Source organism: Mustela putorius, unplaced genomic scaffold, assembly GCF_011764305.1.
Source record: "Mustela putorius furo isolate JIRA1106 unplaced genomic scaffold, ASM1176430v1.1 tig00000224_pilon_pilon_pilon, whole genome shotgun sequence".
NCBI classification, from domain to species: domain Eukaryota; kingdom Metazoa; phylum Chordata; class Mammalia; order Carnivora; family Mustelidae; genus Mustela; species Mustela putorius.
Window position 1 is genome coordinate 16,246,273 of NW_025421321.1, and position 16,302 is coordinate 16,262,574.

The following is a 16,302-nucleotide window of genomic DNA, read 5'->3' on the forward strand; positions in this document are numbered from 1 at the left end:
TTGCTTACCTATGTCTGTAAGGGACTACCTTTTTATAATTCTTACCATAATCCAAATTAGACTATTATATACAGTATTAAAAAAATCTGTATTCTTTGATACAAAACATGTATTACATGTTTCTTTTTAGTATTACATGTTTTATGGCCAATATACAATATAGTCATGAAAGATGGATAGGTCTAAATTGTGGTAATAATATTATGGAATTTTTAAAATTTATTTATTTATTTTAAAGCTTTTATTTATTTATTTGACAGAGAGAGATCACAAGTAGGCAGAGAGAGAGGAGGAAGCAGGCTCCCTGCTGAGCAGAGAGCCCGACGTGGGACTCGATCCCAGGACCCCGAGATCACGACCCGAGCCGAAGGCAGTGGCCCAACCCACTGAGCCACCCTGGCACCCATATTATGGAATTTTAAATCGTAAGTATAATTAACTAGACAATTATAGTTAATTAACAGGTAATAACAAGTAATATAATTAATTATTGGAAGTCACATACAGAAAAACAAATTGTCACACAACCACATTCTTCACTACCCTTATTCTTCTTGATTTTCAGGTTAAAAAAAGACCTTACTAAGGGGGCTATTTGCCTGTGGGTTATTAAATGGTTATATAAAACCTGGCCTTTTAGAAAAATAACTACTCTTTTCTCTATTTCCTATTGGTTAGTTAATATAGAGATGATACTGGTAAATAACTGAAAACTTAAGTGAGTTATAGGAAATGTTCTATTTTCAAGGATGTAAGATCTGACCAGAAATTTTGAAATTTCAGAAAGGGTCTGCCCTCCTGGACATGAGAAGACTCTTTTCATCTTTCACCAAAGGCTCTTAATGCAGGCATAACATTGAAGTAAAGGGGAAATAAGGTTATTTCTTCCCCCCAAGAATTCATTCCATTTCTCCCCTCCATTATTCGGCTGCTGGAGTCCACACCTTACTTCAGGAAATTAAGATGGAAACCAAGAAGAAGAAGAAGAAAGAGAAGACAGCATAGACTTTGGCTATCTTCTTCTGAAACTAAATCTAGGTGATTCAGCTGTAGATTTTGGTAGGTATAGATAATTTTTGTTTAATTTCACCTCCTGACAATGGAAAACAAGTATGATTTTTAACTTATCCTTTGACTAACATACAGATTTACTTTATCTTTTGAGGAATTTTCAGAAAAACACTTCTCTCTGCATAAAATTCATGTGTAGAAATAAGTCCTGGGAGAGTCTAGTTTGGAAATGTCAAGCTAGTGGCCGTTAGTTTGTTTCGTTTGGTCTACACCATCTGTCTTTTTAAAACTGAATACATTTTCAATGTGTAAAAGCTGGAAGATATCATATAAAATTCCTCCTTCTGATTCTTTTTGGAACATAAGAAGAACCATGGATGGGCTTACATTCCCACCTGGTTAACCACTGGCTGGACCTGAGTGCTGGCTGATCCCTTTAGACTGGCCACATGTTCTCCAGTCACCCTCATTCCACGTGGCCCACTTCTCTCATTTACATTATTTATATGGTCCCTGTAAGCAATCTTTATTTGTTATTCTTGGTCTAGTCTTTGTCTTATGATAGAAACATGAAAAAAGTGAAAACCCTGGCCTTTAACAAGGGTGAAGCTCAGGCATTTTGAAACAAGAAAACATTGCTTGAATTAGCAGAGAATGTTAACGAGTTAAAAATAAAATCCGTACTGCTGTTGTGAACTATTTTTAAGCTGTTTCCATTTTCACTTCACTATTTTGCTCTTTAACTCAACAAACAAGTCTCTGCACATTGGCCATTCCCGGAAGTTGGGTGGTTACATTTACACATAAGTGCACCTCTATACACAGGTGGTAGCATATACATCTCATAGCCTAATATGATACAAATTGCTGGGTAGGCCAATAGAACACATAGACACTCATCTTGGGTCTTATCATTAACTGCATGACAGGGGCAAACCCTTCTGAAATTGAGCTCTGTCTTCCTTTGTATAATGAGGATACTGGACTAGATGAATATGTAAATCTCTCCCCAGCACAGTCACTCTATTATTTGAGAACATCAGCATGTTTTAAAAGCTCTGAAAACATCTTTTAAGTAACAACAAAAAAATAACTTCAGGGAAATTTAAGAAATACCTTCGAAAAAGGGACTACTTCCATGAGAACCACAAAAATAAAATTTTTATTACTGAAAGTAACATGCTAACTCATCATTTCCCTGCTAATACTTTGAAATTTAAAAAAGCCAAAATTCCTTACTCCAGAAGTTGCTAGCTAAGAACAACGTATGATGAAATAGGATTTTGAAAGGAGAAATGTAATATCTAAATAAATTCTATAATTTTAGCTACTTTAAAAAAAGATCCTTTTTATTCGGTCCTATCTCTTCAAAGGAGTCAGTGGAAACTCTGGGAAGATGAAATTAAGTTCCACTCACTTATCTCCCTCTGATGCTTGTTATTTAGCTTTTTTGGAAGCTCATCTATTAGTTATTTTAGCAGCCTATCTGTTAAAGCTTAATGTGTGCACTGTCTCAAATTCAAAATTTTTTTGAAGGCTCAAGTTTTCAGTCAAATATATATTTTTTAAATTACAAGTTTGCATACTATCTACAAAAATGATTATAAAATTAAATTTCAGAGGATACTTGTAATAGACAGAACTCTAAAACAGCCCCCAAATTTCCTGCCCTAATCTCTGAGATTATGACTACGAGGAGATATCACACCTTTGGTTATTTATATTACACAATAAAGGGGAATTTGCAAATGTAACTGAGGTCATTTTAGTTAGTTGACACTAACTAACTAGTTAGTTCATCAAAAATTTAGTTAGTTGACACTAACTAGTTAGTTCATCAAAAAGGAGACTATCCAGGTAGTCCTGGTCTGATGATACGATTAAGGCAGAATTTTCTCCACTGGTGGCAGAAGAGGAAGCCAAAGAAACCTGAAGCATGAGGGAGATATGATGCATTACTCCTGGCCTGAGGGTGGTGACAAGCAATGTGGGCACCCTAGGGAAATGAGAGAGGTCCCTGGCCAAGAGACAGCAATGAAATGGGGACCTCAATTCTATAAGCATAGGAACTGAATTCTGCCAAAAATTTCAATGAGTTGGGAAGTGGATTTTCCCTGAGTTTCCAGTCAAGGACTCAGCACAGCTGACGTATTAATAGCTTTATGATACTCTGAGCAAAGAGCCCACTGGACTTATTATTATTTCAAACTTAAGGGAAACATTTATTGTAGAAATACTTACCCTATTTTGAAAAAATGATGCATGAAAATGTGATGTTGTAGCAGATATTGATACTAAAGTAATAGTTTCTTCAGAACTAGGATTATGTAAGTAAACTTTTTCCATTTTTGGCATTCCAACTGGCCTGTAAAAGCAAAAACAAAAAACAAAAAACAAAAAACACAACAATAAAAACCTGTCACAAATACTTCATAGATTCCTAGTTGTTAAAAATTAAATATCAAAACCATTAGACAAATATACATCCAAACATATAAACAATTTATTAAATTGGTTTATATTTAAAATTACAAATGAAAATGCATTCAGCAAATGTATAGAAGTGCCAATTTTATGTCACATACTGAGCCAGGAGCTGGGATATGATGAAGCAAATCTCTGCCTGAAGGAAGCTTACAGTCTAGTGAGGAAGCAGGCAGGAAACAAAATGGTCAGATCCTTTCATTGCTTTCTGTAATACTGCCCTGCTTTCCTACTAATTCTGAATCATGTTCTCTTCTCCCCAAATTCCACTGATACACACTCTTCAGTTTAGGAGAAACTGAGTGGCAAAGTTATATGAGCAGATCTGCTTTATGAGTTAGGGGGTATTATTGTCCTCATTTTATAAATGAGGACACTGAGGCACAGAAAAGTTATTTAACTTATCCAAAGTCACACTTGGAATCTAAGTTTGAATCCAGGCCACCTGGCTTTAGTCCATGTTCTAACCCATTATACTAAATTGTCTCCTCTCATAGGAATAACATAAACCACAAACTGAGTGGTCTGATATCCACAATGCATTTTAATGTTCTCCTTGGCATCCACATTATAGTTTGTCTCAAAAGTGAAATCTCCCCAGTTATGTAGTCCATTAAGTACGTACACAGCTAATCTTAGTTGTACAGGCCTCCGGACTCATACAGCATTAGAGAATTCTGCATAAAAATTACACTTCTTCTATGCTCTCTAATCATTTAATTGGCACCAGTCTTACTTCCTCAACAAGATTATCAGTACTACTTTGGACAAAGGTTACATTATATATGCACCGTGTGGTCTCCATATTATCTAGCACAGGCACTTGGTAAGAGGGTTCGTGGGTGAGCTGCATCCCCCCACACCCCTCACCAGTGGAAATGAAGGTTCTCCTCAACCTGACATCAATCAACCTAAACAAGAAACTAATGCCTTATGTTTTCACAGCTTTCCAACCTGGCTCAGGCTGGTCTCATATGCCAGGCCCTCATGCCTTTACCTATTTCTTTGTTCTGTGTTTTCCTCTCTATCCTCTATGCCAATCCAAATTCTCATTTTCTAATTCAAATACAGTTTCTTTCACAAGGTCCTCTCCTCAGGCAACCATTATGGTCCACATTTTTATTTTATTGCTGCTACTGCTCTCCTCAAGCACACCATCCCCATACATACACAAACAATGCTGGAAAAATGTAGAAGCTAGAGAAAGGTACTGATCCCAAGTATTAACTAAGAAACAGTAAGAAACCCTTGGGGGAACAAAAGGTTGCCTTGAACTGGAAAGTGGGGAAAAAGCAAGGGACAAAAAACAGTCTAAGCTGACAATGAGAGGCTAGGGGATAGGAAGTCTTCAAAATTTCATTCTCCATTTCCTTCCCTGCTTGTCTTGGGACAATCGGACCCTGTGCCCTCAAACTAGAACAGCAGAGGGTGGGCCTTACAGAGATAAGAAGCTGATAATCAACTACCCTGGAGCATACCAACCTCTAAGTCCTCTCTTTGGTCCTCCAAAGACCAAGACTGTTTGATTACAGTTTAGGAAGACACCTCCATACAGATGCTTCTGCCTGTCAGACAGAGTGGTGGCCAATACAGGACAAATAACAGTTTTTACACATATGTGAGTGTGGAACTGGATCCTCCTTCCTTGGGGATCATCTTCCTTCTTTAATTCACAGGAGACAAGAACCAAAAGGTGTGGTATTCTGCCTTTCCTCAATATGCATTACAAGATGAATGCAAGCGGAACTCTTTTTAAGTTCACACATCAAAATAACATGATCTGTAAGGGGTATAATCAATCAGAAAATATACCATGTTGTGGTAAACTGTAATGTTCCCAATCTGCTGACAGAACCTGTGAGAGGATTATACTTCTCCACTTTAACATTAGGCTTGCCTGTAAGATTTTCTTTGGCCAGTGAAATGTAAGCAAAAGTGACATATAACATTAAATTTTAAAAGTTATCTTTTACTCTTTGCTCTTGTACATTGTTCCAAGAAATGGCATTTCTCAGATAGGCGTGCTGATTAGTCTATATCCCACTAAGACTTTGGGGCTGGTTGTGGTCATAGTATATATATAACTTGGTAAGTTCTGAATAATACGCACTTGAAGTTGGAAAAGTTGAACCAAGAACTAAAAATAAGCACAATGTGATATATTTAAGGAGATATGGCAAGACATTAGTAAAAGGAGGTAAAAAACCATATAGAAAAAAGAAAATATTAGTATAAAAATACAATGTATAGGGACACCTGGGTGGCTCAGTTGGTTGGACTGCCTTCGGCTCGGGTCATGATCCTGGAATCACGGGATCGAGTCCCACATCAGGATCCCAGCTCCATCGGGAGTCTGCTTCGCTCTCTGACCTTCTCCTTGCTCATGCTGTCTCTCTCTCAAATAAATAAATAAAATCTTAAAAAAAAATACAATGTATAAAGGTGGATCAAAAACTATTAGTGACTTGGAAGATCAGACAAGTTAGTTGAGAATTCAGCAAGAAAATGCAGATATATATTTAGAATATTTCAAAAGAGCTTAAAAAAAGAGAGAAGCAGATAGATACGGCACAACTAGAAATGGTAATATTTAGAAGAATATTTAGTAATATTTAGAGTGTGGATAAAATGAATGGGTAAAATCCAAACTTTAAAAAGGCAAACTAATTCTTTTTCTTTTAAGACTTGAGAGTGCATGCACATGCATGGGGTGGGCGGAAGCAGAAGGAGAGAAGAGAAACTTTAGCAGGCTGCACTCAGCAAGCAGCCCAACCCAGAGCTTGATCTCATGACCTGAGATTGTGACCTGAGCACAAACCAAGAGTGGGAGGCTTAACTGATTGTGCCACCCAGGCACTTCAAATATAAACTAATTCTTAATTGAAAGGGTTTATGAAGTGTCAACAGGAGAGATAAGGAAACCCTGTACTTAATTAAACACAGAGTAAAATTAAAGGCATTGCAAGAGTTCCTTATACAATGTGGATATCAATTGTCCCAGCACCATTTGTTGCAAAGACTATATCTACTTAATTGTTTTGGCATCCTTATCAAAATCAATCGGCAATAAATGTGAAGTTCTATTTCTGGGATCTAAATTTTATTCCATTTATTTATGTATTTCCTTACGGCAGTGTCATAGTGTCTTGACTAAAGCTTAGTCAAGAAAGTTTCTGATATTGGGGAGCGCCTGAGTGGCTCAGTGGGTTAAAGCCTCTGCTTTCGGCTCAGGTCATGATCCTGGGGTCCTGGCATCAAGCCCCGCATAGGGCTCTCTGCTCAGAGGGGAGCCTGCTTCCTCCTCTCTCTCTGCCTGCCTCTCTGCCTACTTGTGATCGCTGTCTGTCAAATAAATAAATAAAATCTTAAAAAAAAAAAAAAAAGAAAGCTTCTGATATTGGGCACTGGAAGTTCTCTCCTGTTGGTCTCCTTTTAAAACAATGGCTACTCTGGTTCCCTCTTATTTCATGTGAATTTTAAGGTCAGCTTGTCCATTTCTAGAAAAATGTCAGTTGGGATTTGTGCTAAATTCATAGATCACTTTAGGGAGTATCGCCATCTTTATTTGTATCTTCTGATCTATGAATAAAAAAATGGCTTCCATTTATTTAGTTCTTTAATTTCTTTTGACAATGGTTTGTTGTTTTTAGTATACAGGTCTTGTATTACTTCTGTTAAATTTATATCTAAGTATTTTACTCTTTTTGAGTTACTACAAATGGAACTGTTTTCTTATTTTTAAATTGCTCATTACTAGTGTATAGAAATATAATTTACTTTGCATACTGATCTTATATCCTGTAACCCTGCTGAACTCACTTATTCTAATTTTTTTAAGTGGATTGCTTTTAATTGTCCATATATAAGAGTACAACATCCAAAAATAGAGATGGTCTTCCTTTTTCCTTTCCAGTCTGGGTATCTTTTGCTCCTTCTTCTTGCGAAACTGCCCTGTTCTTGATGTAGGGGGAATTTTTCAGTCTTTCATGAATATAATGTTAGCTGTGGGACTTTCATAGGTGTTCTTTATCAGGTTAGGGAAATTCTCTTCTATTCTTAGTTTTTTGAGTGTTATTATCCTAAAGGATTTTTTTCTTTTTTAAAAAGATTTTATTTACTTGACAGAGAGAGAGAGAGAGAGTACAAGCAGGGGGAGCAGCAGGCAGAGGGAGAGGGAGAAGGGAGGAGTCTTCCTCACTGAGCAGGGAGCTGAATGGAGGACTTGATCCCAGGCTTCTGAGATCATGACCTGAGCTGCAGGCAGCTGCTTATCCAACTGAGCCACTCTGGCGCCCTGAAAGGATGTATGTTCAAATTCTTTGTGTGTGTGTATTTACTGACAAGATCATATGTTCTTCTTGCCTTTATTCTTTTTTTTTAATAATTATTTTTTATTTTTTATAAACATATAATGAATGCATTATTAGCCCCAGGGGTACAGGTCTGTGAATCGCCAGGTTTGCACACTTTACAGCACTCACCATAGCACATACCCTCCCCAACATCCATAACCCCATCACCCTCTCTCTACCCCCCTACCCGCCAGCTACCCTGTTTGTTTTGTGACATTAAGAGTCTCTTATGGTTTGTCTTCTCCTGATCCCATCTTGTTTCATTTATTCATTAGATAAAGAATATCAAATTAAATTTAAAGAAAGTCCAAAGAAAGAAATGTTAAAATAAGAGTGGAAATCAATGTAGTAAAACATTAAAATAGAGATGATCTATGAAATCCTAAGTTCACACATCTTGGGAGTAAAAAACTAGTAAGTTGATAACTACCTGACAAAACTGAGAAAGAAAAAAAAGATGGCACAAAATATCAATATCAGCAATGACAGGAGTTACAGCTATAGATGCTGCAGGTATTAAAACAATCATAGAATGATATTAGCAACTTTATGTTAGTAAGTTGGGAAATTATCCTGAAACTGCCAAACTCCTGGAAAAACATAGCTTACCAAAACTGCTAAATTAAAAAAAATATATGTAAGCACTACAAAAATAAAACTATTAAAGGAGCACATGGATGGCGCAGTCAGTTAAGTGTCCAACTCTTCTTTTTTTTTTAATCTAGGTTTTATTTTATTTTTAAAGATTTTATTTATTTATTTGACAGAGAGAGACACAGCGAGAAAGGGAACACAAGCAGGGGGAGTGGAGAGGGAGAAGCAGGCTTCCCACTGAGCAGGGAGCCTGATGCACGGCTGAATCCCAGGGCCCTGGGATCATGACCTAAGCTGAAGGCAGCTGCTTAATGGCTGAGCTGCCCAGGTACCCCAAGTGTCCAACTCTTGATCTCAGCTCTGGTCTTGATCTCAGGGTTCTAAGCTGAAGCCCCATACTGGGCTCCACACTTAAAATGAAACAAAAAACTATTAAAGAAATTAAATTCACAATTTAAAACCTTACCAAAACAAAATTCCAGTCTAGGAGTACATTCTACTGGCAAACTTTACCAAGTATTTAAAGGTAATATTCTACCAATTATTTGGGGGTATACAGTGAGATGCAGGCACAAAATGGGAAAAATGAGGAAGAACTCTATGACTTTGGATCTGTGTTGGGAAAATATGAATTAGAATTATCAGTATCAGGCATGATTTACATACATGCATTTATTTTTTAATTAAACCTTTTTTTTAGAGAGAGAGTGTGTGAGTGGGGTGGGAGACAGAGGGAGAGGGGGAGAGAGAGAGAATCTTAAGCAGGCTCCATGCCCAGGGTGGAGCCCGACTTGGGGCTTGATCTCATGAGTCAGATGGTTAACCAACTGACTTATGCAGGTGCCTCTACACATATGCATATATATATATATATATATATATATATATACACACACACACACATCTGAACAGATAAAGATATGGTATATATATACAGAATGAAATATTATTTGGCTATGAGAAAAGACATCTTGCCACTTGCAACAGCATGGTGGTCCTTGAGGGCATGATGCTACATGAAGTGAGATAGAGAAAGACAAACACTGTGCATCACTTATATGTATAAAAGCTGAACTCAGAGAAACAGAGACTTAAAATAACAGTTACCAGGGGCAGAGGAGTGCAGAAAGACAGAGACATTGGTCAAAGAGTACAAACTCTTAGTTAGAAGATGAGTAAGTTCTAGGGATCTAATGTCCAGCATAGCAATTATAGTTGTCAATACTATATTCTATAGTTGAAAGTTGCTAAAACCTCCAATATTCTCATAACAAAAGAGAAGTGGTAAGTACGTGATGTGATGAAGGTGTTAGCTAACTCTACAGTGGTAATCATTTTGCAATATATAAGTATATCAAATCAACATGTTGTATGCCTTAAACTTATACAATGTCACATGTCAACTATATCTCAATAAAGACAAAAATGAGTTATATCACAATACTTGTATACTAAATATATATATTAAAATATATTAAAATACATATACTAAAAATAATTACATAAACTAAGAATATATAATAATACCTATAGGGGTGGCAGATATAAAACTACATTATATATATATATACACACACATATATATCATGCATTTTTCTGTGTATTTCATGAAAAAAGGTAAAGACAGCATTATGGTAAAGTAATGAGAATACTCTGGAAAGTAACACTACCCCTCAATTGTTAAGCATCATCATATAAAACTAGAATAAAGCTTTTAGAGGTTTTTTCGTTTGTTTAGAGTGACTTCTTCAGTCAAGATGGTTTTGCTATGTGACTTGTTTACTTGAGGTCAATGAATCAAAAGGTATTTGCTGATGGCCTATATTTGAGCCAGCTTTATAATGATGCTGGCTAATTTTTATGGTTGATACTTTTTTTTTTCTTTTCACTGTGCGGCATGCTTTAGTGCTTGCAGGCTATGGCACAGAGGCCAGGCAATGGTTTGGGGCCACAGTTTGTTCTGGCATGGGGCACTATGAAAGGCCCAGCAGGACGAGCCGGCCATAAATCCAAACCCATGCATTAGAGCTGATTCTTATATAACTGTATAATGCTCAATCTTATTTAGTGAGAGTGAGTCTCATATATTAAATATGATCCCTCAAGAATTCATTTTTAAAAGTACTTAAAGTACTTTAATAAATGCCACACGAAATAGAGTATTACAGAACTTAGGGTGGGAAGTAATATAATTAAACATTACAAAAAATAAACTCAAAGGTCATTTTATTGTCCAAGTAGAAATTTCAGTCTGTTTCCTTATAGGTTTTTGTCTAACTTCCTCATTAGGATTTCATAGATTTTTTTTTTCTTAAATGCTTAAAGTCAGAAGTTGGTCAGATTTCATGTATTTAAACTGACTTAATATAGTCACATTATCTCACCTGATTTTCATATTCTGTATTATCTAAATCGACATCAAAATCTAATTTACCACTACTTTACTCAGTTCTTCTGCAGCTTTATCTACAGTTTGATATTGGACTATTTTAAACATTTTGTCATTTCTAGAACGGAGTAACAGTCTCTTCTTCCATATCACACAGGAAAGTCAGGTTCACCTGTGTACGGTTCACCAGTTACATAAAAAAGAATTATTCACAGTCTTTGGAATATTCAACACATTTTAATGGTTTTGATAATGGTCTTTGATGTGGTTTATTTTACACATCAATTGACAATTTCTTTATAATGATGACATGAAGTTTTGTTGTGGTTAATGTTTTCTGGTACCTCTAAGGGCTAAACACCAAGTCTTATTCCCCTTCGGAGAGTTCATCAATGCAGATGCTAACCACCTCTTGCCACAAGCCAGAAGGATGTGGAACCAAAAGCCTGGTCCAAAATCACTGTATGGCTTACAGCCCAGCCACCATTTGGTCCAAAATCTTTCTGTGGCTTAACTATCCAACCGGGGGGAAAAAACCCAAAGGTGGAACAAGGACTTCGTCCTGAGGCAGGGACAGAGGGGTATCCAGAGAGAGACTTATAATAACACATTTAGAGTTAGGAAGTAGGAAGCTGAGTGCCCTCATAAGCTCTTCAAACTTAGTGGAATCCTTCTTGCCTCTGGTAAAAGGAGCTAGACCCCTTAACCAGGCTCATCAATCTCAGGCTGGAGGTCACAGGACCATGAAAGTAGTGTAGTTAAGTGTACATCCTGCTGGGGCCTCAAATTTGGGGCACGATGCTGTAGGAAGAAGCTGTATAAAGATAGCATGGAAGATAAAATTCTTTTTCCTCAAGCTTTACATAGACATAGAATAACAGTACACAGAAATAAAAATGGCTTTACATCCTAAAAGTTTACCACTAACATGCTTTCTTCAATAAATACGCTCTTTCACAATTCAAGTGTTCTGTAAGCGAACTGGCAACAGTCATTCACCTCCCTATAAATTTGACTTACATAATGTTTTCCCTCCTGTGGCCTTAGTAATAATCAATCTCAGTTAAGATAAAGAAGACAGAGTATAAGATGGACAGGTAGTCTGGGGAATCCTTCGAGAAGACAGGACTGGAGACGGCCTGCTGCAGGAGGTGACCACAGGGTAATTAAGTAGCTTGGAGGTATTTGGAGCCTGGAAGCAGGGAGTGGATCAGAATGCTTGGTGTGCAGTGCTGCTGAGGCTGGCCTTGCCCTTTTTTCTAGGGATCAAAGAGCAAAGGCCCTGGTCACACACTACAGAAATGAACTTTTGTTCAGAGGAGAAGGGTTATCTACTTCTGTTTTTCAAAGAGGTCTGGAGTAAGAGGAACAGAAGAAAGATCTCAGGAAGGGTGTCAGGAGGCTACTCTAGCTATGTGGGCTCAGACAGAGCAGGCTTCCTGTAGCTCTGGGCAGTCCACACCACAGGAAGCAGAGGGAGGCCTCTTTGAACAGACCTCATATAAACAGCTTCCCCTGGCCCTCCCTCTCCTCAGTTCCCCTGAGGATGTGAACAGATCCATGATAAAGTGGGATGCTTGAAAGAAAAGTCACACTAAACCATGAAAACTTTGGCCAAGTACTAATGTCTGCTTACTTGTAAATAAATAAGCAGTGCATTAATTTTCTGCAACATAACAAATTACCACAAACTTAGAGGCTTAAAGCGATAACCATTTATTATCTTACAAGTCTGTAAGTCCAAAGTCCAGGCCCAGCATACCTGGGTAATGTGCTCAAGGTCTCACTCAAGCTCAAAGTCCTCTTCCAGGCTCATGCAGGTTATTGGTGATATTGAGGCTGCTCTCAGCCTCTTGCCATATGGCCCTCTTCAATTCCAAAAGTAGCACAAGAAACTTCCTTGCATCAAACACCTCTCATGCTTGAAATCACTGCATTTCCGTCTACGACTGCTACAGACAAATGTTGAGGGCTCATGACATCACCTCAGGGCCCTGGATTATCTCCCTAACTTAAAGGTCAACTGATTTGGGACCCTAATTACATTTCCAAAATCCTTTATGGCAACATCTAGATTCGTGTTTGATTGGGAGGTGTGTGTGCATCTTGGAGGGCCAGGAATTTGGAGGACCATCTTAGAATTCTGCTTGCCATAAGCAGCACGTGCGACTGCAGGGCTAGACAGGTAAGATTTAAAAATAAAACACAGATTTTTCAAATGGCCTGCAGCACTGGTTCTGTTTGTTTCCACTGTCAACTCCTCCAAAGACAGAAGAAGGGTCAAAGGGGAGAGTGAATTATTTATAGATAAAATAAGCAGAATCAAAGATATGGCTGTTCTCTGTGCTGTTTGTGCACAGCTACTGACTGCCCATATTCCAGAAGAGTCTGAGGTGCAAAAGAATTAGCAAGCAGCAGCTATGAACTAGAGACGAGCATAGAAAGTAAGCTGTAATTCTGTGGTCAGTGGCAAGTTTCCCATGCCACAGAAAGACAAAGCAATGCCAGGAAACAGCTGCAGAAATGGCTGAGCAGCTACCCTCAGACAAACCTTATGAATGGCAGTGACACAGCACTCTACTAAACAGAACTTCTGGCAGGAAACTGGGCTGAATCAATATGCAGTACTTTGTACCACTCAATTACCACAAAATTCGAGCATCTTCTTATACACATTTGAGATTGAGGGCTGAGGGAATGGCCTTGAGATTGGAGGGGACGGCCTTGAGATTGGGGGGTGGAACAGTTAGAAACTGAAAAAGTGAAAAGAGAACCTACTTGATTTTATCCGAATATAAAAAAAATGATTAGAAGAAACACCTTTCAAGAACTGAATTTAACTTGAAAATAAAGACCTCTGATTTTAGCAACAGACTATTCAATAACTTCCATTTTTTAAGCCATTAATTAGGTCTCCATTTTAAGCTTTAGATTTGAAATCAAGATTTCCTGCACTTAATAATTACATAAACCAAAGAACTCAGTAAACCAAGTTTCCATCCAAAGCATCTCTCATAGTCTGCAATAAATGTCTGAAAAAAGGAGTTGTTTTGGAAACAGAAAAATATTTAACAGCCTTGGCATAAATAACTAAGAGGGGTGCAAAGGGATGGGGGGAGGTGGTCATGCCCAGATTGTACCAACTAATCGTTAGAGAGAAAGCAGGGAAGGGAGAGCGGGAAAGTAGTAGAATTAAAGAATAAATTTAAATGTAATGGATGAAAACATAGAAAGCCTATTTTTAAAGAAAGTTAACTTATTTACTGCGGAAGAAGCTCTAGAGGGCAGTAGCGATGCTCACAGTAGTGAGAGGAGTCAGTACAGAGGGGGGTCCAGAAGGGGGCCAGGGTACGTCCTAGAGCTGCATCCTCACTAAAGGGCCTGGAGCTCTTCTGGAAGCCCTGGGTGACCATCAGATGCAACTTAGAATGGTAAGTTTTTCCAGATACTGCAAAGGATGTTTTAAAATTATAAGTGTCTTCTGGTTTAGCAAAAAGACCACAAGCAGTATGGAAATAGTCCAAAAAAAACCATAAAGCAAAACTTCAGTGCATGAGTCAAGGTAGTAAGCAATGATAAGTCTACTTAGAATTTTTGATAAAAATATTATGAAGTGTTAAGGATATTCTTCTCAAGTCCTAAAATTACTGCTATACATATCAAGTCAATGAAACATTTATAGCATGGGCATTAAGACAGTGCACTGCCAGATCAAGTAGAAAAGTAAAGCAAATGTTCAATGTAGTCTGGCAAAAAACACTTGATAATGTAAAGTTAATTTAATTGAGATGAAGAAATCAACAGGCAATCTTATTGGACTTAAAGATAACGTACTGTATATAAGCGTTAGGTGTCAAATACGTGCCAGAGAGACAAAGATAAATAAATTCTCTTCACAGCCTGATCTAGAAGGGAAGCAGACACCTGAACAGACAATTAGAGCAATAACCAGTGTGCAGACAGAGGTTAGTATAGGTCATGAGTAATGAAGACTGATTCCATTTTTGATGTTTGATCACTGACAGTTTTTAAGCCCCATAACGTCCCCTCATTTTATATGCCACAACTGGGCAAGCCGATAAGAGAGCCTGTACTCTTGCTCTTAGATGCCATGAGTTCAAACTTTCCAAGTCTGCCCCAACCACAATAAAAGTCAAGCCGGTCTCCTCTCTCTGCTCTCTCAGGTCATTTTTCAGACTTGCTTGGGAGCCCACCAAGCTCTCCCCAGAATGCTTTATTCTGTGAGTAGAATAAACCTTTCTGCACCCTCTTCACATGTGATGTCATCAGTACTGAGTCAGTATCCCTCCCAAGATAGGTTCATTTTTGCCTCATCTAGTTTCAATCAGATTTCCATCACTTAGAACCAAATAACCGAAGTACTGACCAAAACAGAGGGAATAAAGGCATTCTGTAATTATTGTTAATTTTCTTACAATATGAATAGCAGTAGTGTAGTTATGTAGAATGTCCTTACATACAGAAGTGTGTTGAAGAATATAGGAATAAAATGTTATTGTGTCTGCTTTCAAATGATTTAAAATTGACAAAAATATGAATATGGCAAAAATCTTAATTATTGAATTTACCTTAAGAGTACATTCATTACCTATTCTTTCTTCTTCATTTTTTTTGTTTATATGAAAGCATCCATACAATTCTTTTTAGAGCAGAGACTCAAAGTAGGTACAACATGGCTAGAGCTTAAAAAGACCACTTACTTTCATGAAGTGATTTCCTTTGGCAATCTGTTACTTCCTAACCTACCAATAATTCACCTTTTGCACAACCTCACTTTCTTTGAACTAGAATTTCTACTTTCAATTTTAATAAAAAGAAACTTAGCTCGAAAATGGCTAGGCAAATCCTTCCAATCACATTGCCTGTGATCTTCCAGGGTTGAAGTTCTAAATTTAGGGACCTCTCTGTTTACATCCATGTGGCAGCTCTGTGGTCTATCGACTTGAGTGGGCTGAACTAGAGTTCCCAGAATTCCCTCATACATTACTGCCTAGGGTGGATTATGTGTGATGCTCTCTCCTGAGAGCTGGAACATGGAAGGGAGGCAGTTACATTCTGTAGCATACAGTAACTTCTCCCAGTTATTCACTCAGACACTAATGTTGGTGCCGCTGGGAAGGGATTCTGCAGGTATAATCAGTTGGCTTTAAATTAATTAAAAGAGAGATTAGGTAGCTTGTCTTAGCTAGTTGGAAGCCCTTTCAAAGAGAACTTAGCCCTTGCCTGAGCTAGGAGACTTGAAACAACAGATGTATCTGCAACTGCTCTGCTTCCTCAGGATCTTCCCTGAGAGCCTGCCTGTGGACATCAAGCTTCAGCACTTGCTCACGATCTTCCCTTCCTGTGCTGTAAATAAGAGCCCATGCTATGCTTCAAATAATTTTCTTCACTGTATTACCCAGCCCAGCTTGCACTGGAGTTCACGTGTCCATTTGCACACCTTCAATAAAC

At 37.8% G+C, this 16,302-nt stretch overlaps 1 protein-coding gene and 1 non-coding gene across 2 annotated transcripts in view; both read right to left on the reverse strand.

The window, feature by feature from the left end:
* The window catches only part of TMEM131 (transmembrane protein 131), a 210,067-nt gene that overhangs the window by 98,876 nt on the left and 94,889 nt on the right, over positions 1-16,302 (reverse strand). Inside the window, exon 5 of the mRNA XM_045077772.1 lies at positions 3,253-3,376. Coding sequence (XP_044933707.1) covers positions 3,253-3,376 — 124 coding nt within the window. The remainder of the gene's footprint in view (positions 1-3,252; positions 3,377-16,302) is intronic.
* Positions 10,328-10,462, reverse strand: LOC123391433. Its single transcript, XR_006606113.1, has one exon. It is a non-coding gene; the product is annotated as a small nucleolar RNA SNORA42/SNORA80 family (small nucleolar RNA).